This window comes from Haliotis cracherodii, unplaced genomic scaffold, assembly GCF_022045235.1.
Source record: "Haliotis cracherodii isolate W230 unplaced genomic scaffold, xgHalCrac1.p SCAF_20, whole genome shotgun sequence".
In the NCBI taxonomy this organism is placed as follows: domain Eukaryota; kingdom Metazoa; phylum Mollusca; class Gastropoda; order Lepetellida; family Haliotidae; genus Haliotis; species Haliotis cracherodii.
The window spans coordinates 4,395,275-4,417,748 of record NW_027266276.1 but is presented as its reverse complement, the minus strand read 5'-3'; the positions used below and the strand labels follow the sequence as shown (position 1 = coordinate 4,417,748).

The following is a 22,474-nucleotide window of genomic DNA, read 5'->3' as shown; positions in this document are numbered from 1 at the left end:
CAGTGGCTTAGCGCCAACAAAGTTCTAACAGTGGCTTCGCACAAACAATGGGTAAGTCCTATCAATAACTTAGTGCCAACAATTGCTTGGTACCAACAAAGGTTAAGTTTTACAATGGCCTACTGCAAACACTGATTTAGTGCCAAGAATGGGCAAGTCCTAACAATGACACAGTACCAACAACGGGTAAAAAATGACTATAGGTAACTGTTAAGTGGCTTCGATCAACAGGTAAGTTTTAACATTGTTGAAGTTATAAAAATAGAAGTATTCCAACAATGGCAAACTTAAACAATGGGTAGGCTCAAAGTACAACATTGTTAAAATAAACAAAATGCTTTATTATCATTACATGTATCAATTATTACATCAAAGTACAAATTACCACTATAAATATCCATATCTTTCAAGAACACACTTTTCACTTTCTTCTGATAAATCTTTATAAACAGTTCATTGTGTAAAAGCTCAACCATTTTCAATCCATTTCAGATCCGTCCCTGTGTATTTTATCTGGCTGAAATACATCTCATGGTTTCAATATGCAAATGAGATCCTGTCTGTCAACCAATGGCAGTACGTCCATAACATAGGTACTTAACTAATCAGCAATTTTCGGTATCAAAATGCTTACCTTGCAAACTAGCAGAAGGTAATTATTTTAATTCGAGGTGCAATAATGTTTTGTTGCAGAAGGTTTAGGCGTTCGGGTTGTTTACATGTGATCACTGCAGTTATTCTGTTTTTTCAACCCGCAGGAGGTTCCGAGTCAAAACAGGTACCATGCAATCTATGGTGGTCGTATGAAGCGGCCAAATAGTTCCATAAAGCCTTCGTAGTGTTAGGATCTATCATAACTCTAAAGTTTATCACAGGCTTACGAAAGTCGTAGCGCTGCGTACGTTTTGTGGTTCGTACATCCACGGCTCACAAGATCGATGACTGGATTGTCTGGTCCAGGCTCGTTATTTACAGGCCGAGGTCATATAGCTGGAATATTGCTGTGTAACGTCAAACAAACACACAATATATATTTTGTTATTTGGTCACAGACTGTCCCGCTGGCAATGCCACCATGAACAACATTGCCCCCACTGAGGATTGTTACAAGGATGGTGAAGACGTGCTTGAATATCTCAGTTTCACGGAGGTAAGGACGTGCTTGAATATCTCAGTTTCACGGAGGTAAGGACGTACTTCACTATCTCAGCTTCACGGAGGTAAGGACGTACTTGAATATCACAGCTTCACGGTGGTAAGGACGTACTTCACTATCCCAGCTTGGCGGAGGTAAGGACGTACCTGACTATCTCAACGTCACGGAGGTAAGGACGTGCTTGACTATCTCAGCTTCACGGAGGTAAGGACGTACTTGACTATCTCGGCTTCACGGAGGTAAGGACGTGCTTGACTATCACAGCGTCACGGAGGTAAGGACGTGATTGAATATCACAGCTTCACGGAGGTTAGGACGTACTTGATAATCTCAGCTTCACGGAGGTAAGGGCGTGCTTGAATATCTCAGCTTCACGGAGGTAAGGACGTACTTGAATATCACAGCTTCACGGAGGTAAGGACGTACCTCACTATCTCGGCTTCACGGAGGTAAGGACGTGCTTGAATATCTCAGCTTGACGGAGGTAAAGACGTACTTGAATATCACAGCTTCACGGAGGTAAGGACGTACTTGAATATCTCGGCTTCTCGGAGGTAAGGCCTGCTTGAAAATCTCAGCTTCACGGAGGTAAGGGCGTGCTTGAATATCTCAGCTTCACGGAGGTAAGGACGTGCTTGACTATCTCAGCTTCACGAAGGTAAGGACGTGCTTGACTATCTCAGCGTCACGGAGGTAGGGACGTGCTTTAATATCACAGCTTCACGGAGGTAAGGACGTACTTCACTATCTCAGCTTCACGGAGGTAAGGACGTACCTGACTATCTCAACGTCACGGAGGTAGGGACGTGCTTGAATATCACAGCTTCACAGAGGTAAGGGCGTGCTTGAATATCTCAGCTTCACGGAGGTAAGGACGTACTTGAATATCACAGCTTCACGGAGGTAAAGACGTACCTCACTATCTCAGCTTCACGGAGGTAAGGACGTGCTTGAATATCTCAGCTTGACGGAGGTAAAGACGTACTTGAATATCACAGCTTCACGGAGGTAAAGACGTACTTGAATATCTCAGCTTCACGGAGGTAAGGACGTACTCCACTATCTCAGCTTCACGGAGGTAAGGACGTGCTTGACTATCTCAGCTTCACGAAGGTAAGGACGTGCTTGACTATCTCAGCTTCATGGAGGAAAGGACGTGCTTGAATATCTCAGCTTCACGGAGGTAAGGACGTGCTTGAATATCTCAGCTTCACGGAGGTAAGGATGTGCTTGAATATCTCAACTTCAGCAAGGTGAAGACGTATATCAATACCTCGAGGTTAAAATGTGTTTGACTGTATCAATTTCGGCAAGGTAAAGGGGTACTTGAATACCTACACCACGGTAAAGACACGTGAAACAACTTCATTGCAAAGTATGACACATTCCATAATATTAAATTAAGACTATTATTGAGACAAGCATATCTATTTTCAAACTTCTGAAATGTTTCAGTTGACACCAATCACTGCCTCTACACATATTACACAGTGACCGTTGTATGTAACAATCTGGCATATGTCTCATTGTACAACCGGCTGCGGCACTCTGCTCAGACTGTGAACCACTGGATTGACAGGGGAAGATTTGAGGTTTAAAGGTCAACATGATGTTGTTGGAATAACGTTGAATGTTGCGTATAACTCACTCACCCACTCATTCATTCACCCACTCACTCAGTCGCTCACACGGGTTAGAACTGTGTTTTGGGGGCACGGGTGGCCCAGTCGTCTAAAGCGCCGCGATTCGCTGTGCAGAGTTGCGTCCCTTGGGCACGCCTGAAACCTATGATTGTGGGTTCGAATCCCAGTTCGCCCCGATTATGTTTCTAGGTTTGTCAGCAGCATACCCGTGCTCGTGGGTTTCACCGAAGTGATAAACGTCTGTGACCTACATCACCGGGCTTTCCTCCCACATCAAGCTGACACGCCGTGATATAACTGGAATACTGTTAAAAACGGCGTTAAACCCAACTCACTCACTCACTCACTCACTAGAATTGTGTTTCCACAACCTATATATGCTTGTCGTAAGGGAGATCGGGTGGTCAGGATGGATGACTTGGTCGATAAATGTCATCGTATCCCACTTGCGTGGATCGATGCTCATAATGTCAATCACTGGATTGTCTGGTCCAAACTCAATTATTAAGTCCGCCGCCATATACCTGAAACATTGCTGATGCAGTGTTTAACGGCAAACAAACAAAAACAAACTCACAATTTGTCTCCCATATTGCAGGACAACGTGTTCTTCGACGTGGGCATGTTGTGTGTCCTTCTCGTCATCTACAGAGTCATGGCATTCATCGTCCTACTCGTCAAGGCCCGGAGATCCAAATCTTAATTCTACCAGTGACCGCAGGTGACCAATGCGTGCCATGGTCCCCTGAACGAGTTTATGAACACTACTCAATATTCCAACACATACACGGCGGTTGACATTAAGAGTACGCCTTACATATTGCTCCCATGTGGGAAAGCCTTAGGTTTTCGTCTTAATCCACAAGGCCACCCAACCGCCCTGCTGATCGTGGGGTCGTGTCCCAGATTGACCTTGCGATTCCTGGGTAGAATAGGTCTTCAGCAACTCATGCTTGCCGTAAAAGGTGACTATGCTTGACGTAAAAGGCGACTAACGGGATCGGGTGGTCAGGCTCGCTGACTTGGTTGATGCATGTCATCGATCCCAATTGCGTGGATCGATGCTCATGATATTAATCAATGGATTGTCTGGTCCAGACTCGATTATTTACAGACCGCCGTCATATAGCTGGAATATTGCTGAGTGCGGCGTTAAACAACAAACCAACCAACCAACCTTGATTGTAATCGTAGAATTGTCAGCACTATACAGGTGCGCGTTTGTTCCATCAAAGTGGTAAACGTCCATCACTTGCACCTCTTTGGGTTTCCCTCCCATGTACAGTAACACGCCATGATATAACTGAAGCACGGTTCAATGAGGCGTGAATTAAAATATACGTGTTTATGTATGTTTTATCCACCAAATATATCTACAGAAAAAATGCGGAAACGCTGCAAACTGGGGCAAACATGTAAATAAAAAGTTGTTTGTGTTAAATCCATTTTATTCTCTTCCCACAAATTTGCCTCTCATAGTGGACCAGTGTCATCCACTTTACACTTCGCTGACATTTTCCATTACTAAATTTTTATCAAAATACAAAATGTCAGTACAAGAGAAAAACCGTTATGAACGTACCAATGTCGTCGCATCAAAAAGAAACTCTTTCGGATGTACCTTGATGTTCGTGTAACCATTTGATGTTCGTGTAACCCTTTGATGTTCGTGTAACCCTTTGATGTTCGTGTTATCCGTTGATGTTCGTGTTATCCGTTGATGTTCGTGTTATCTGTTGATGTTCGTGTTATCCGTTGATGTTTGTGATATCCGTGGATGTTCGTGTTATCAGTTGATGTTTGTGTTATCCGTTGATGTTCGTGTTATCTGTTGATGTTCGTGTTATCTGTGGATGTTCGTGTTATCCGTGGATGTTCGTGTTATCTGTTGTTGTTCGTGTTATCCGTTAATGTTCGTGTTATCCGTTGATGTTCATATAATCCGATTATGTTCGTGTTATCTGTCGATATTCGTGCAACCCCTTGATATTCGTGCAACCCGTTGATGTTCGTGTTATCCGTTGATATTTGTGTAATCCCTTGATGTTCGTTCAACCCGTTGATGTTCGTGTTATACGATAATGTTCGGGTAACCCCTTGATGTTTGTGTTATCCGTTTTGATATTCTTACGATTGTGTTGCATCTTGCCATACATTTAAGTTTTTCAAAGTTTACACTCTGGAACAATTCGCTGTCTGTTCAGGTTTAATTGTCTGTCTGTTAAGGATCAATTGTGAAACAAAGGTCACGTGGATTTGAAGGTTCAAAAGACAACTTTGCCCACATATACCAGTATGCCGGTCAAAACAACCCTACAAGAAGTCCGGGCATAATGTTTTCAACTGATATGTATGAAATGTTTGAAAGACAAATATGGAAAGTTCAGAACGTGTGTTGAAGACAGACTATCTTGCAGTATCGTTTATTCATTAATCATTCATCATTAATGAATTCTACATTTTGTCATGGAAGTATAAATATTTATCATGCATTTGCGTTATATATCTCTGACTATGTAATATATCTTCGATTCAATGGCAAAATGAAAATGGAGTATTTTAAAGTCAGACCTTCCTGCTCTTAAATGACGACTGAAAGGCTTCATTTGATTCATTTTAAACACATAAGCGGAGCCAGTTGATCGAACTGCCTTATTTTCAATATTCATTTTCAAGTAATGAGGTACCAGGTAGACCAATTTTATTTATAATATTGTCATTGTTGAACACAAGAACACTAGACCACATGCAACGCGTGTAAAAGGAAGGTTCCCACTGAATCACATTGTTCACTTTGTTCACGCCCTGACGTGCATAGCCCAGTTTGAACACCATCGCACACCAATGGATCGCCGAGTATAATACAGTCTATTTGTCTGCTGGTGGTCATTTTGACACCTAGAGTGAGTGACTATGGTCGTTTTAGCAATATTCCAGCAATATCTGGGCGAGGGACACCAGAAATGGGCTTTACATGTCGGGAATCGAACCCGGGTCTTCGGCGTGAAAAGCGAACGCTTTAACCATTTGGCTACCCCCTCGACCCTTTAACCTGTAGACATATCACCAATGTAGTAGCATTTACTATAAATGTTGACAAAGAAGACACTGTTTCGGCGAAGACAGTAAAACTTCCTTCAGAATATTAGGATCTCGACCTTTGTGCAAAATGAAGCCACTTCTCTTTACAAAAAGAAGACCCATTTGATAAAATCATCAAAAATAGCCAGGAAAGTTGGATTGCGGTTTTCTCCAGGATACATATCCGTGAAGTATTTCGTCATGTGGCGCAGGAAATTGCAAAACTTGTCATATTGTGTTAATTGATCCTGAATATACATCTAACTTTTTAAAACCGCTTAAAACCTTTTGAATACCTCTCATGTTAAACTGAAAACGTCATCTATCGCATTGAATGTATCATTTGTGGACTGGAGAGACAACATAAATTATCAAAACGAGTTGGCATAGATCCGACATAAATAGAAATGTTTGCATTTGTATTTATTTTATATCTTAAAGTCAGTCCATCCTTTGCATGAGTTAGGATATCAGAAAAAAATACCAACTACATAATGGCCTTAAATAAACGCGACAAAATCCTTTCATGTGCCTAAATCTCTGCCTAAAGTAGAGTCGATTGTACAATTCCGACAATATCATGAAAAGCAGTCGACCTAATATAATGTCCATAGAAAAAAATGGATTGCATACCGCTAGCGTACAGCAATGCCGTGTGGATGTAATAACAAAAAGGTATGTGTATTGAGTATGTTTCCAGCATCCCATGATGTATCTATTAAGACCCCACAACATCGACTGGAGAGTATAAGAAAGCACGAACAGAAAAAAGAGGAAACAGAATGGGAACAGACCCATTCTGTTCCGGCCATGTGTCATCCAAAGTCTGGCTGCTTAACATGAAAAGTTTGTAGTTGCTCGCATTGACAAATAATATGACCATCATATGTAAGCGTCTCTACATTAATTGTTTGATCAAGTAACTTTTTACCAGTGATGAATAACGCCACGAAATAGGCCGGTATTGTAACTGAGAAAGAAACCTGCCCAAACCATGTCCATTCCCCTTGGGTACGGGATACCAAAGCTGTTACAAATCTGTACAATGAGATATGTATTGCTGGGTCCAACAAATGAAACAGCAAATCCTAGTCTGAAAGATTAACCATGATCATGAATTATTGTATCATCGATTTTATGTTTTTTTTGCTCTTGTCTCTGTTAACAACTACACAGTGCAGTAAACCTATTTGCGATTGGTGGATGTTTTTTACAGCGTTGTCAGTGAATATTGTAACAACCTATGTGTGCAATCTTATAATAGATACGCGTCAAATTAGAAATTTGATGACATATCATCAGTGCTACACGTTTCATTGAGTGTGCCAGTGCGTGTCTAGTCTCTCGAGAACGAGATGCAATTAACCAGTTATGAACTGGGTAAATGAATTACTTGTATGTTGTAACATCACTTTTAATCATACACAGGTGTTTTTATAGCCCGGGTACCGAATGAATGGAGTATCACTACATAGCTTAAATCATTCATGCCGTTAGATTTACTTGAGTGAAGGTGTAGGTTGCTTTTAGAAATATTACAGAAATATTACCGTGGTGGACACAAGGCACATGGGGAATCGAGCCCGGGACCTGAGCGACGAGCGAAAGCTTTAACCACTAGGATGCAACACCACCCCTCTATTATTACAAAACAAATACAACCTCATTTATCCAACTGATCCCATTGCTTTAGAAATAAGATTAACACATGTCTGGATTAACGAATATGTACATAGTAACATCCCACTGGTAAACAGTGGTCGTATGAAGGTCACGGTCTATATCAACGGGCCTAGGATTTCACTGTATCGGTCAGTGTTCATGTTGTTTCACTTTTTGAATATATCCATGATGTGAGGCTTGAGGGTAGGTCTATTTGCCTTATTCGCCATGTACTCCTCCCTGTATCCGGCCTCCGCTGGACCCCAGTCCTCGTCAGGACTCATGGCAAGATGGACACTCTGCAGATGGAACAAAATGACACTCACATCATGACTGCATGCAAGAGTACACCCACGCCTCGGATGTCAGATTCGTTCTCAATTTTAGGTAGGAGTTATAGTTATGAACAGATTGATCACCTTCTGATATGTGGAATTGAGCGTCTACTTATAGGTAGTAGATCCTCCAATGATCCTTTGTTTCCTATGACATTAGATCTCATCATATTGATTTAAGTCGGAATGTCCTCAAGGATTAAATTGTTTGATAGGCATTACTTAGAAGTTGACGGATGACAAGGTAGACACAATTTTATGGATAACAACTTCTTTAATACTGTAAAAAGCGACGTTTCGGTTTAGTTCCTTATACCGTTGTCAAGCAAGACTTTCTTGCTTGACAACGGTATAAGGATCTATACCGAAACGTCGCTTTTTACAGTATTAAAGAAGTTGTTATCCATAAAATTGTGTCTACCTTTCTTAGGGGTTTCCAGTTTTTGTGCATTCGTCGAAATGGGTATTTTTTTTGTATTCTCCAGAATCCATGGAATTTGTATGTTGTAGATGGATAAGCAAACCGAATTGAGGCAAAAGTTCGTGTTCTTCCGCCTGGTGGAATATATGGGTTATTAACTTCCGTGCAAATACAAATCCATGTGATCTATGAACGTGGCTGTGAAACAGGGGGTTGATATAGATATCGGCTAAATTTTTAAAAAAGAGTATCAGAAGAGACGACACTTGTTACCTTCTTCAGGGAATTGGTCGCCATGTGCTTCCTGACGGCAGTGACCATATAGACAGGTATGGGCAGGAGGGGCAGCGCTGCAAGGAACCAGCCGATTGTACTGGCGTAGCTGGGAAACTCGTACTTGCCGTAGGTCGGTGGTTGGTAGCGGAGGAGGATGAAGATGAAAGCAACCTGACACAACATCGAGGACACATTTCTTTTGACAAAGGTGTAATTGTGACATTGTTCAGAATACAACCTTAAAATGTAGTTGATGTTTTCATATTGAAATGTAATATTTGTTAATACTGTAGAGTATAAACCCAACATCATCATAACTTTGCATGTTGCAGATTTCACCAATTATAATTTGTAAATGGAACACAGAGATATTCTTACAATTTTCTTGGAACAAAATTAGGGGAGAACGATAACTTCTTACACACCCTTGGATGAAAACCCATTTGAGATAACTTGTATCAAACATATATGTGAGATCGAATTCTAGGCCCATGATTGGCTACTCCATGATGGTCAGATTATGACATCCTTATTTCCTGAGGTGTTTCAGTCGATTTCACCTACGTCTGTGTCAAAACGTTATGGTTTTGTAGTGTATTAAATGTTTATTTGATCTTCATAGCCCTGATACTGGTAAGCAGAAGTTGGATGACGTCACTCAGGGTGGTTGTTATGTATTAATGAGCCACTGCGAACATGAAAGTAGACAAAATAAGCATCTATTCGATGCCAAAAAATGGTGCGGTTTTGTGTGTGTAAGAAACAGATTTCAAAATCGTGTTTGTCATATATCATATATCTTACAACTCGCTTCAAAACATATATTTCAGGTAGGTAGTATCTGCCATACTGTAGTAATGTCTATGCATGGCATTATAGATATCAGTCTCACCTGACATCAATACAAAGATGAATCATGACTCATACAAACTGTATTACTTACCATCAAGGCTGCTGGCGTCACAAATACCAAGAGGATCTTTACTGGTGGCGATAGTGCTTTTCCAGTCATCATCTCTACGTCCCTACTCATTTGTTTGATACCTGATACATACAAGATACCTTCAAGTTGTCATATATGGCTATACAATCTCAGGTGAAGGAGGTGGTTTTGTTCGTCTGAAGATCAAGGTTACAACATTCAAGGCCTCAGTAAAGCTTTAAAAAAGTTTTATGGTAACCACGTGGACATTTCCAAACTTGACGCATCTGTGACAAAAAATGATATCCGATGTAATTCCCTATTTTATTACTTGCCCGTGAAGAGATCACCCGTTTAATAAACATACAGCTTTATTACACATTGTGTAATACCAAAACGCGTGCTTATGTACTCTCGGAACACGTTTCACGAACAAATATTGAAAGCTCTCAACATCCCTTGGCTTATTCAACGACATTGCGTGTGGAGTTGATAGATCACTGAGAGGAGCTTATGCACACTCGATGACCCCAGCAACCTTGTTGCTAGGCTGACGTCACATGGCATTGTTTCGCCGATGGATCTTGCATCAAAATTCCACAAATTACGTCATCGGGTATTGTGATGTTATTGAAAACTTTGAGGTGCAAGGCCCGTTCCACAAGGCGATCGTATTGTAGCGCAACGACAGTCGTTGGTCTAAGTTAAAGTATGTGGGATGCGAAAGTCTTAGCCCTACGATAACTTTGTGAATTCTAAAGGTAGACCCGTTGTATGGTATGAAATTCATACGTTTCAACTTTTGACGTGTTTGAAGTATTATTCTGTTAAACTCATGTCGTGGATCATGTAGGTGTCAGCCTATTCGTAGTCAACAGTATAATTCAAAAAACGTTATAAATTGCAAGTAATAAATAAAATACTAAACTCGCTCCCGTGTAAAACCAATTTTTTCGCTCGTCAGATACCACAACTATTCACTCGTTTCAAAAAAATTGGTATTACACGGGAGCTCGTTTAGTATTCTATATTTGATGTTCCCGTGTTTTTTTCAGGTGAACAATTGACTTGCCTTTGCATGTATTTGTGACGGGTGCCATTGGTGGATCTCCATCACAGTAAGCTGGCCGTGAAGCGACCAAATCTATCGATGGTTAGGTTCCAGGACTTAGCTGAGTGTGTGCCATCGTACCGCGAGGGCGTTAACGTTCTCAATCACTGGATTGTCAGGTTCAGATTCGACGCTTTACAGGTCGTCAGCTTTAATAATCCAGGGGCGACGTAAAAAACAAACTAACAGAAAATGGATCATTACGTGACACACAATGGTCGTATTTTTAGTGCCATCTGTATACACACCATATATCCAGCCCACGGCAACACACTCCAGTAAGCAGAACACCATGGGAGCCAGGGACCCTGAATACCAGTCTAACAGCTGGAACATGTACGGCCCTCCCTGCAACAACGTCAGACCAGTGATAACATGACATCCGTTGCATCTCCTCCTACGTTGTGGCACTACTACTACTACCACTACTACTACTACTACTACTACTACTACTACTACTACTACTTCTACCACTACCATTACTACTACTATGGCTACTACCACTGCTGCTTTACTAGTACTGCTACCACTACTACTACTACTACTACTACTACTACTACAACAACCACTGTTCTATTATTACTATTACTACTACTACTGCTACTATTACTACTATCTCTACCACACCACTACCACTACTACTGCTACTAGTACTACTACTACAACCACTGCTACTACTACTACTACTTCTTCTACTACTACCACCACTACAACAACTACTACTACCACTACCACTGCTGCTACTACTACTACTACTGCTACTATTACTACTACTACTACTACTACTACTACTACTACTACTACTACTGCTACTGCTACTACTACCACTACTACTACTACTACTACTTCTTCTACTACTACCACCACTACAACAACTACTACTACCACTACCACTGCTGCTACTACTACTACTACTGCTACTATTACTACTACTACTACTACTACTACTACTACCACTACTACCGTTACTACTACTATTGTTATTGTTTGAATCTTTGAATTTCATAGGTTAATCCACATCAAGTGACGTTTCTGATACGTACGTCATATTGTCGACTATTGACCTCTCATGTTCAATACTGACTTTGTCTGCTAGTAATGATAGTGGCCACTATTGACCTCTCATGTTCAATACTGACTTTGTCTGCTAGTAATGATAGTGGCCACTATTTACCTTTCATGTTCAATACTGACTTTGTCTGCTAGTAATGATAGTGCCCTCTGCAAGTGACAATGCAGGGTTCGACAATAAACTACAAATAATTATGCACTTTATATGAATTTCGTCATAACAAAACCATTGGTTGCTAATGACGAGATTACAATGTGAACATAAATACCCTTAGCCTCTCTCCCGTCAGACAACCACAGGGGTAGGATCTTCGGGACTCTGTTTTCGCATCAGATGAGGTGAGGTGAAATGGGGTTTAACGTCGCGTCCAAGAGTATTGCACTTATATAGCGACGTGCATGCACGTGTATGTTTGTGTGTGTGGCTAGTGTGTACTAGTCCGGACTGATGCCGATTTATAGTGCTAGCACACTGAGATGCCATGCCGCAGGTTAACATGAATACCCCACTCAGACACAGTATACTGACTCCGAGCCGACCAGTCCTTGTTTTAGCCCCTTACTGCCGAGCGCCTGACAGGGTAACAACAAGTTCCATCTTTTACCGTCTTTTGGTATGACGCAGTCGGGGATCGAACCCCGGACCTTCCGCTCTCCGGGCGGACGCTCTACCATTAGACCACGGAGGCGGCCGTATTTGCATCCTGACCTCATGAAGAGTAATTATTTGTATAATGATCAATACCAACATTCGCACTACACTGATCAGATAAAAGTCTCGCAATATTCCCCATGTTATGTATCCGTACATTGTCGCACCAATTGCATAAATCTTACTGTAAAATCACCTGTGTGCAGAAAACGATTCCAAGAAGAAAAGCTATCAGGCAACACACTCCTGTTACAAGCCACCTCCGTTTTCCCAGCTGTCGCGGATACTCATCAACCAGAGCAGTGACGACTACCTCCATTCCCAGGAACTAGAAGAAAGGGGAGAGATGTGACTTATGAGGTACGAGTTCAGTGGTGACTGTATGCCCTTTAGATATTTTGTACGATCCTTTCTACATCATCATCAGTGGAATATGAATACATAATCTCAGTTGACTATAGATGTCATACCATATTAATACATTCGACCTATTTGGAAAAGTGAAGCAGGCGCTTCACTGACATTTCGTCAGAGGAATTAACATCCCAAAATAAACAAACTAAAAGCAAGAAAGAACAACGCCTCAAGCAAGTAGAGCACGGAACTTTCACTTATGATAGAATGACACTATAAATGGCCTGTTGGTTGGTTGGTTTGTTGTTTAACGCCGCACTCAGCAATATTCCAGCTATATGACGGCGGTCTGTAAATAATCGAGTCTGGACCAGACAATCCAGTGATTAACTAGCATGAGCATCGATCCACGCAATTGGGATCGATGACATGCATCAACCAAGTAAATGGCCTGTAAATGGCCTCTGAAAACTCATGACAGATCAAAAGCTGAATACGAAAGTTACATGAACATCTGACTGAACAATGTGTTCAGGTACCTGTGAATCCAAGCCAACCATCAACAACATGAGAAAGAAGACGAATGACCACAGCTGAGGAAGTGGAAGTTGAGCCAGAGCTTCAGGATAAGTTACAAATCCCAAACCCGGACCTTCAACAGAAACATCTAACATATTCATCCATATAATACATGTCTTATCAATGTTTTTTCTGTCTAGTGGTAAATGATTACTCGTTAAGACGTTATGCAAGTGATTGCAACATCTAGGCTTAAGCAATATTCCTGCAGATCCAGACAGAGCTTTCAAAAGATAGTATGGTGCCATGCCGTTGCATGTGTTTTTGACGGGAACCACCGGAGGGGCAGGATACGCACACCTTTTAGCGAACACCTGCTGTCATCACTATGTGATGGTGGTCCATTAACACATGCTCGTGATATAGCCGGAATCGTACAGTCGTGAATATGGAAAGGGTTTTGTCGCTTTTATTTACATACCCGTCGAAACCACGTTTGCAATGGGAACACCCACTTTATGTGACATCACACCGAGAATGGAAAATGTCACCATGCCAGAAACGACACTGCTTCCCTCAGACACTAGGGCCAGAATGAGGCAATCTCTGTGAATGTAAAGTATCCATGGAGTACCTCCACTCACCTACATATTTGTCATTTCAAATTTGAACGCGACTAACAATGTGGCCTTCAGCTTTACCAACGATACTTATGTCCACAAATTTACAGCTAAATCTCGTAAAACAGGTTGTCCTCATAACAAATATTCGGGTTAAGAAATTAATGGTACCTTTTGAGACGTTCTAATTAGTAATATGTGGATTCCATACAAACGCAGTTTCAATGTTTTATACGTTCACATATACACATTTTAGTTCACTCACTCAATGAAGCTACAAGCGCTACTGACCCGTGAAGATCTGGATTAGAGTTGGTCTTCAGCAACCCATGCTTGTTATCAGAGGCGACCAAACAGAATCAGGTGTTCAGGCTCGCTATCTTTGTTGGAGCATGTCATCGTATCCCAATTGGGTAGGTCATTGCTCATGATGTCATCACTGGATAGTGGGGTCCAGACACAATTATTTACAGACCAACGTCATGTAGCTGGAAAATTGCTGAGTACGGCGTTAAACAACAAACCAACCAAACCAATCATTGTGAAAGGTTTGGTATGGGTTGATGACTGGGAAGTAATATACGTTGAGTGAATGAAGGAAAGTCACATTCTGAGGTTTCTGATGGTGGTCGCAAATGGCACAGGTGTCTATATCACTATCACAGAGACATTAATTGACAACAAACAAAACCTACTTGCTGCTCACCTGAGACATGGTTGATGGAACTTTTTGTAGCTCGCAGCGGTGCTAATCATCCCCCAGCCAGGCCCCAGGGAGTAAAACACCTGTAGAGACGCTTCCAGCCACACCTGAATTGTATGTAAATAAAATGAATGGTAATATTCTGAGTCGCATAGTTTTTTGTTTTTTGTTGTTGACATTTTTTATTCCTTTCAAAGGATTGTACATCAGGTTCCACGGTTTTACAGTAGGTTTAATCAATTGTAGTGATCATACGTTACATGGATGTACATTTCTTGTGATATAAATATAGCATGCATAACCGAAATACATATATATGTATATATATATACATATACACACATTTACATACATATACACACATATATACATATATACACATATATGCACATACATGTATATACACATACACACATATATACATACATACATACATACATACATACATACATACATACATACATACATACATACATACATACATCAAAACTGCATAGTTTTAGCAATTCATAATGAGTGAGCTGAATTTTATGTGAGATGTTATTAAGTCACAAAGAAAGGTTGAATTGCTTTTCTTATAAACCTACTACCACTTTTGCCTTTTGTATTGTGGGTATTTCATTGTAACTGTTGTGTTATACCATTTGCTGGATGATGAAAGTACTGTATCTAGAGAGATTTTGTTTGTTGTTTACCACCGCACTCAGCAAGATTCCAACTATACGACGGTGGTATTAAATAGGCGAGTCTGGACCAGAAAATCTAGTGACTGACATCATGAACATATTTCCCGTTAGGCGCCTCTTACAACAAGCATAGTCGTCTCTTAAACAGGCATAGGTTGCTGGAGATCAGTTCTAACCTACACCTTCACGGTATCTAGTCATATTCACAGGCACAAAGACAAGGTAAGCATCGCCACCAATGTGTGTTTGTTTGTTGTTTGTTGTGAGGGTGGTCTGTAAATAATCGAGTCTGGACCAGAAAAATCAAGTGATTGACATCATGAACATCGATCCACGCAATTGGGATACGATGACATGCATCAAACAAGTCAGCGAGCCTGACCACCAGATCCCGTTAGTCGCCCCTTACGACAAGCACAGTCACCTTTCACAACAGGAATGGGTTGCTGAAGACCTATTCTACCTCGGATCTTCACGGGTCCAGTCACCAATGGGTTGAGAGTGATGTTGTGGTCATCAACACACAGTTTACCATTCACATGGGAACGCAGGGAAGGAGATGCACAGGCAAGTTAGAACTTAATGATTATTTCAAGTTTAAGAAAGAAATGTCACCTTTGGAAGTTACGAGACCCATTGTGGTTCAAGTGTAAGCTAGGTCTTTCAGTTCAAGGGGAAAAGCTTAAACATTTCAAATTGGACGTTAGCAATTCGAAAAAGAAGCTTCGGCTCACTTTCCTTTGCATGAACAAATCTAAGTGTCCCCACTTGCAACACACCTGTATTTGAAGCAGTTTGGGGAAATCCGGTACGACGTAGTATAGTAGGCCGTCTGTAGCTCCTGGCTGTAGCAGTGTCCTGATGAAGATGGCGACGAGAAGGATGTACGGCAGCAATGCCGTCACATACACAACCTGAAGTCAAGAAGCTGGCATCATTTAGTCTTCCTTGTTTTACAGAACGTATATGACAACATAAGGAATACAATGTATTTTTCCATTTGTCATTTAGGTCGAACCCCGTATTGTCTCAAACACGGATCTGTCGAAACTCACAGTCTGGTCCGGGCAAACGCTTACAATGTTATCATTACTAAACCTGGATGTCTCGAACTAAATGTGTCAATTCCCGGTTTTCTCGAACTCAATTAATCGTCTCAGGAGTTACAAATAACTTCAAATTTACCCTGTTGAATTAATTTAAAAAATATGACTTATTATCACATCATATCATGGTATTCCAGTGATATGCATAACATGCATTCAGATCAAACATATAGAGGTGACGAATGCTTCAGTTTATATTGCTTATTACATCCTCGTGTTATGGGTGTTTGAGCCCCGAAGAAGTATTTCTGATTACGGGTCTAATACCAATCCCAATACACTTATATTAACCTTTGAGAACACTTATTTCAGATAAAACTTGGTCAGTCACATTACAGACAGGAAGTTTACAAACAACAGCCGATAAATCGTCGGTGAATACGATTGCTCTGTATTTTACGCCGCTCTAAGCAATATTGCGACAATATCGCGGAGGCGGACACCAGAAATGGGATTCATACATTGTACCCATGTGCGGATTCGACCCCGGGTCCTCGTCGTGACGAGCAAACGCTTTAACCACTAGGCCACCCGACCGCCCCTGTGTGCGTAAGTGAAAAAAGAGGTATGTTTTCATAGCTTTTTGAATATCTTACCCTGGGCAGCTTAATTCATAACACAACTTCAGGGGCAAGTGGCGAACACGTTGATGTCTTCAGTGGACTTTGAAGCGTCTACCTTGATTACGTCATTAAAAGCGTGATCACGTATTGTTTAGGGGCTCGAAAAGACGTGAGGCTCGAAAACAGGTGACATGGGGATATTATATGTCCTCTGATTGCAATAACGTCGAATCCGATGTGTCAAACCCTGTATATGTCAAACTATTTTTCATGTAATGAGGAGTTCGAAACAATGGGGATCGACCGTATTCAGGTTAGATATACCTTGCCAGCAGACTTGACTCCACGGATAAGACAAACAAATATGACAAGAAATGCAGCAAACAGACATCCGACAATGTGCCACTGTACAGACCCAACGTCCTCCAAGCCGGTGGAGATGTTTAGAACGTTGTACCTGCAAGGCAAACAATACCATTCACAGAAAGGCTGTCAAAGGAATATTTATAGACAATTCACGTATGATATATCCTGGTGTAGACAGCATCTGAGGTTCAGAAGACAAGACTAGGACAGTACACTGGTCACAGATGAGTCCAGGTTTCATCTGAACATATCTCATGGCCATGCAGGGGTCTACAGGCGTCCAGCAGAACATCTTCCCGAGGCAAGGGAGTTAACTGACTTTAAAAGTCCAGTTTCGACCCTTGCCGAACTAGGCTGGAATTACTGGGCTCGATCGTAGCGCCACCAGTGTCTATTACCAGTTACGCCCCTTTTAAACCTCTCTTATGGACCAATCAGATTCCATCACTTGCGTTTGCTTCACACAAAGTGGTGGCGCCCCGTCAGGACGATCTGATCCATAATCAAGATCTATATTGTGATAAAACATGTCTTACATCGCGAAATGTATCAATTCACGTAAGCACCTTGATTAAAAACATGAAAAGATTTGGTGACAACGAGTTGGCGGTGTACATGCTTTGGAAATCCTGCAATCGATCGAAACCTGCACGACAGTTTACGAACCGGATTTCGATTTCGGTGCGCGATTTTGATTGGACTCGTTAGTCAAGCCAAAATCCAACTCCATAATATCAGCCTAGTTCGGCAAGGATGGAAACTGGACTTTTATAGTCAGTTAACTCCCTTGCCTCGGGAAGATGCCAGGAGAACGTTTCAGCGTTTGCTGGTGGACATGAAAAGGTGTGGAGTAGCATCGCAACTCATGGGAGAACACAACTCACGATTGTTAATGGCAATTTGAATGGCACAAGCTACCGGGATGAAATCGTTCGAGATCATGTCCTACCCTTTGTGCAAAAACATTGATGTAACATCACGTTACAGCAGGATAATGCCCGCCCGCAAGTTGCACGTGTAAAAGATTTTTTGAGGCAGCGTAACATTGCTGTACTGTACCATGGCATGCTGTTGTTCCAGATTTCTGCCCCACAGAACATGTCTGGGATGAGATGGACCAACGCCTCTGACAGGACCAGAACCAGCCAGTAACGCTAGCTCAGTTGGGCCAATCTTTAGTTGACATTCGGAACAGCAAATCTCATTAATGTGCTGCTGCTGTCTCGCCTGTATTAACGCAAATGGTGGCCACACCCGATATTGACATTGTTAACGGAGTTGTTACACCGGTTCTCGTTTAGGGCGTGTCGCTCTGTCTCCCTGTTACCACGTTTTGTCATCACATTTCTTGTGAGTGAGTGGGTGAGTTTGGTTTAACGCCGCTTTTAACAGTATTCCAGTTATATCACGGCGTGTCGGCTTAATGTGGGAGGACAGCCCGAAGTGATGAAGGTCACAGACGTTTACCACTTCGGTGAAACCCACGAGCACGTGTATGGTGCTGACAAACCTAGAAACATAATCGGGGCGAAACGGGATTCGAACCCACAATCATAGGTTTCAGGCGTGACCAAGGGACGCAACCCTGCGCAGCGAATCGCGGCGCCTTAGACGACTGGGCCACCCGTGCCCCCACATTTCTTATGATACAACATTGATAAGACGAATAACCAAAACTAATGTTGTTATTTTCAATAACATAACCGTTACACCCATCTATATGAAGCACAGTTATTGTTTTCATTAGTATATATAAGTGGAAATCTTACTGCCAAAATTCCTCGGCAGGTGTGTGAGCCAGAGTCACATTTTCCCACAGCTCGACTGCAATGATTGTATTTGTTGTATTCCCTGCCAGGGCTGTCATGTTACTGTTGAAGGTAGAATTGACACCTTCCACACACAGGTCGGTGTTCCAACTGTTGCCACATGTTGTCCAGGGCAGGACGCTGGACCAGGACCTCACCATGTAGTAGATGGGCCAGGCCACGAAGACCGTGTAAAAGGTCGTATAGAGGAATGTAATCAATAAACTTCCAATGCCAATTCCTGTTGATAGCAAGAAAACGTTAATGTTTTAGAGACAATCAACACATTTATATTGTTTACTCGTTATTAATGACGTCACATGGTAGTGAGGGTTAATAATGATAATGATCACAATGGACACTGCAAACCTGCCACCATGAGCTAGGGGTCATGTTATAGATGGTGTTCTCGAGATGAGATTGGTCACCATTCCGAATCTTAGGATATTCCCAAATTCACAGAGCCTACATAACATTTTTTTGCCGTCAATATTTGCCTTTGGAGGTGAGGTGAAATGGAGTTCAACGTATATATTGACGTGTGTATGTGGCTACTTGTACTAATGCATGTCCAGTGAGAGGGCATATCGCAGGTTATTCTGAGTGAGTGCGTGAGAAAGTTTTATGCTGGGCTTGGCAATATTCCAGCCATACCACGGCTTGGTACACCAGAAATGGTCTTCACACATAGTGCCTACAGTTTATACTGACTGTTCGTGTGAATCACTCACTTCATCATATAAAGTTTACCAATCTGACAAACTTGGTATGACGACCTCATACCGATGCAGGTGGTGAGGTGAGGCGAAATTGTGTCAAAGTCGCACATGGCATACTCAGATACAGTATACTGACTTCCATGTCGACTTGTTTTAATCTGTTCATGCCGAGCACCGGGCAGGGTAACAATATACACTATTTTGATGTGTTTTGATATGACGCGACAGGGCGTCAAACAACTCACCATGCAGACGTTCTATTTACTACACCACATAGGCATTGAATATTCAAATGAGATCACCTGGAAGGAACTACTTTTTATACTTTTTAGCTCCATACATTGACGCAATTTGTGATATTCCCAATACGTTTAGATAGGTGTTTCCGTATATGTGTGCGTCTCTGTAGACAAACATGGCTGTAAATCATTTGGCACCATATGGCAAAATGGGGCGGTTCACTGAAACTTTTATTTATATGCGGTTTCATTGAAGTTTGTTTAACGCCGCAATCATCAATATTCCAGCTATAAATAATTCGATCCACGCAAGTGGAAAGCGATGATATGCATCAAACCAAGTAAGCGACCCTTAACACCCGATCCCGTTAGTCGCCTTTTACGACAAGCATAGTCGCCTTTTACGACAAGCATGGGTTGCTGAAGACCTATTCTACTCCGGATCTTCATGGGTCTTTGAAGTAAAAATAGATGTTATTCATTAATTAATTCAAGAATGTCACCATGTGATATAAAGAGAATTACCCTCGTGGGTCTCCGTGTTGTAGATATCATGTATTAACCAAAAAAATATTATTCACACCACAGGCTCACATTATACAAGTTGTATTCGTGACATATGATATTTAAGATATGGAAAGACACTCGGCCAATAATCTCTATTTGTCAGTAAGTGTAACCTTATTATCATTTTTGTAACTTGCTTGTAAGTTTAATGCAGTTTTAGCCATAAAAAGCTACATATTTAAAACATCACATTAATAAGAAAGAATAGTACTATTTCTACATTGTTGGTGTCTAATATACCAGTCATTGTAGATTTAGCAACCGTCTGTTAGATGCCGTCATTTGTTTGGATGATGTCATGTAGATTTGATGTCATGTTTTGAGGACAAATCACAATATGAATGATGGCATCACCCTGTATCTGGAGGAGAAATATTGCCATTTCCAAAAATAGAGTTTAAAAAAACAAGGGAAGTATTGACAAGTTCCACGAATGGAAGTCGTTCTACACTGAAAGCAGCAAAGACAGCTATATAACTTTACCAGACCATGACATAATCGTTTGACTAATAGTATGTTTACTGCTCACATACTGTTTCAGTTCGGAAAACAATACCAATACTATATACATAAAACAAATTAAACCTATTCTTATTTTATTCTAAAAAACTTATGGTGTGTATGTGACACGATGTCATTTTAACAAATTATTTCACAATCTTCCCAGGACGCTGCTGCCCTGTTTGTTGAGGTGCAGTATCACAGATGGGGGATGAGTCCGAGATGTAGGAATCGGGCCCAAATATCTACGTGACATCATGCAACAATTGATTTCTAAATCTGTCATGAATCTATGTGTCACACATTATGCAGGCACTGACCTTTGAACATGGGACTGAAACTCCACACATGCTTGACAGCCTTTCCCGAAAACTGGGACATTGAGGACTCGAGGAACAACATCGGAAACCCAGTAACGAGAAGAAAAAGGATGAACGGGATCAAAAAAGCTCCTGAAAGAAAAAGTAGATGTATTCAGTAGGAACAAAATTCTAAAGTTTCGAAAGTATGGTTTCATGTACGCACAAAACACATTGTCGAAACATGTAACATTCTACAAAGATTTGGAGCAAGGGTGGTCTAAAGAACCTCATGATCTGCACTTCAAGACTCGCCCTGTAAATAATCTTTGTTTAGCAATACTATACCAGATGTTGAGGGTCTGGGGAAATTGATAATTTCTTGCATCACGTTGAGCTATCCTTTCACATTAGGCTGACAAACAATGATATCATTGAAACACTGCTCGAGGCAGTGCAAAATCCAATTCTCTCCCTCACACCTTCATTTGGAAAAAGAAGGTTAATTAATTTCAGCTCAAGTGAGCAATTCTTTATTACCACTTGAAGAAACACCTATCAAGAAGTATTAAATTAAACTGAATTAAAGCTAAAGTGTAGAGAAAACATTACGAAGTTTGTTGTGTTGACCTCCATACATGTCTTAATATCACAGGTTTCAGGTGCCACCGGTGGGGCAGGACACGCTCACCTTTTCGCCAACACCTAATGTCTTCACTATTTGATAGCTATTCATTAACACATGCTCATGATCTAGTCGTAATCGTACAATCGACTCTGCTTTTGGCAGAGATTTTGTTTATAAACGTGAAAGGGTTTTGTTGCTTTTATCTACCTCCACCGTTCCTGTTGCAGAGGTATGGGAACCTGAGCAGGTTCCCAAACCCAACGCTGTACCCCACCATGGTCAGCATGTAGTCCAGATGGCTGCTCCAGGACCCTCGGTGTTGTGGAGTGTCACTTCTATCACTTCCTCGCGGCTGAAACTCTGTCATAGGAATCCCTGCATCAGTGACGTCTTCCGCATTGTTCGCCATGGTTTAGTTGGGTTTAATCTGAAAAGGTACAAGATAACTCTGAGAGATAAGTGCATA

At 41.4% G+C, this 22,474-nt stretch overlaps 2 protein-coding genes across 2 annotated transcripts in view; one reads left to right on the top strand and one right to left on the bottom strand.

Moving 5' to 3' along the window:
* LOC139470229 (protein white-like) overlaps window positions 1-7,060 on the top strand; it is a 30,584-nt gene extending 23,524 nt beyond the window's left edge. Inside the window, exons 18-20 of the mRNA XM_071252550.1 lie at window positions 493-593; window positions 1,053-1,150; window positions 3,398-7,060. Coding sequence (XP_071108651.1) covers window positions 493-593; window positions 1,053-1,150; window positions 3,398-3,502 — 304 coding nt within the window. The 3' untranslated portion in view covers window positions 3,503-7,060. The remainder of the gene's footprint in view (window positions 1-492; window positions 594-1,052; window positions 1,151-3,397) is intronic.
* A 649-nt stretch (window positions 7,061-7,709) lies between these two features.
* LOC139470241 (sodium-dependent proline transporter-like) lies at window positions 7,710-22,417 on the bottom strand. Its single transcript, XM_071252567.1, has 13 exons — window positions 22,216-22,417; window positions 21,402-21,533; window positions 19,017-19,296; window positions 17,206-17,338; window positions 15,992-16,126; window positions 14,530-14,633; window positions 13,685-13,809; window positions 13,224-13,336; window positions 12,527-12,658; window positions 10,856-10,955; window positions 9,518-9,618; window positions 8,572-8,745; window positions 7,710-7,841 (listed from the first exon to the last, which is right to left on the bottom strand). The coding sequence occupies exons 1-13, from the start codon at window positions 22,415-22,417 to the stop codon at window positions 7,710-7,712; spliced, it is 1,863 nt and encodes a 620-aa protein (XP_071108668.1).
* Window positions 22,418-22,474: the final 57 nt, after the last annotated feature.

Bases quoted from the DNA above. Each gene is read 5' to 3' on its own strand.
- LOC139470241 (XM_071252567.1), bottom strand. From the start codon at position 22,417: ATGGCGAACAATGCGGAAGACGTCACTGATGCAGGGATTCCTATGACA. The intron at 16,127-17,205 runs GTATATCTAACC...TCTTGACTTCAG, and splicing joins GAGTCAAGTCTGCTGGCAAG to GTTGTGTATGTGACGGCATT. The intron at 10,956-12,526 runs GTGATTTTACAG...ACGTTGTTGCAG, and splicing joins GAATCGTTTTCTGCACACAG to GGAGGGCCGTACATGTTCCA.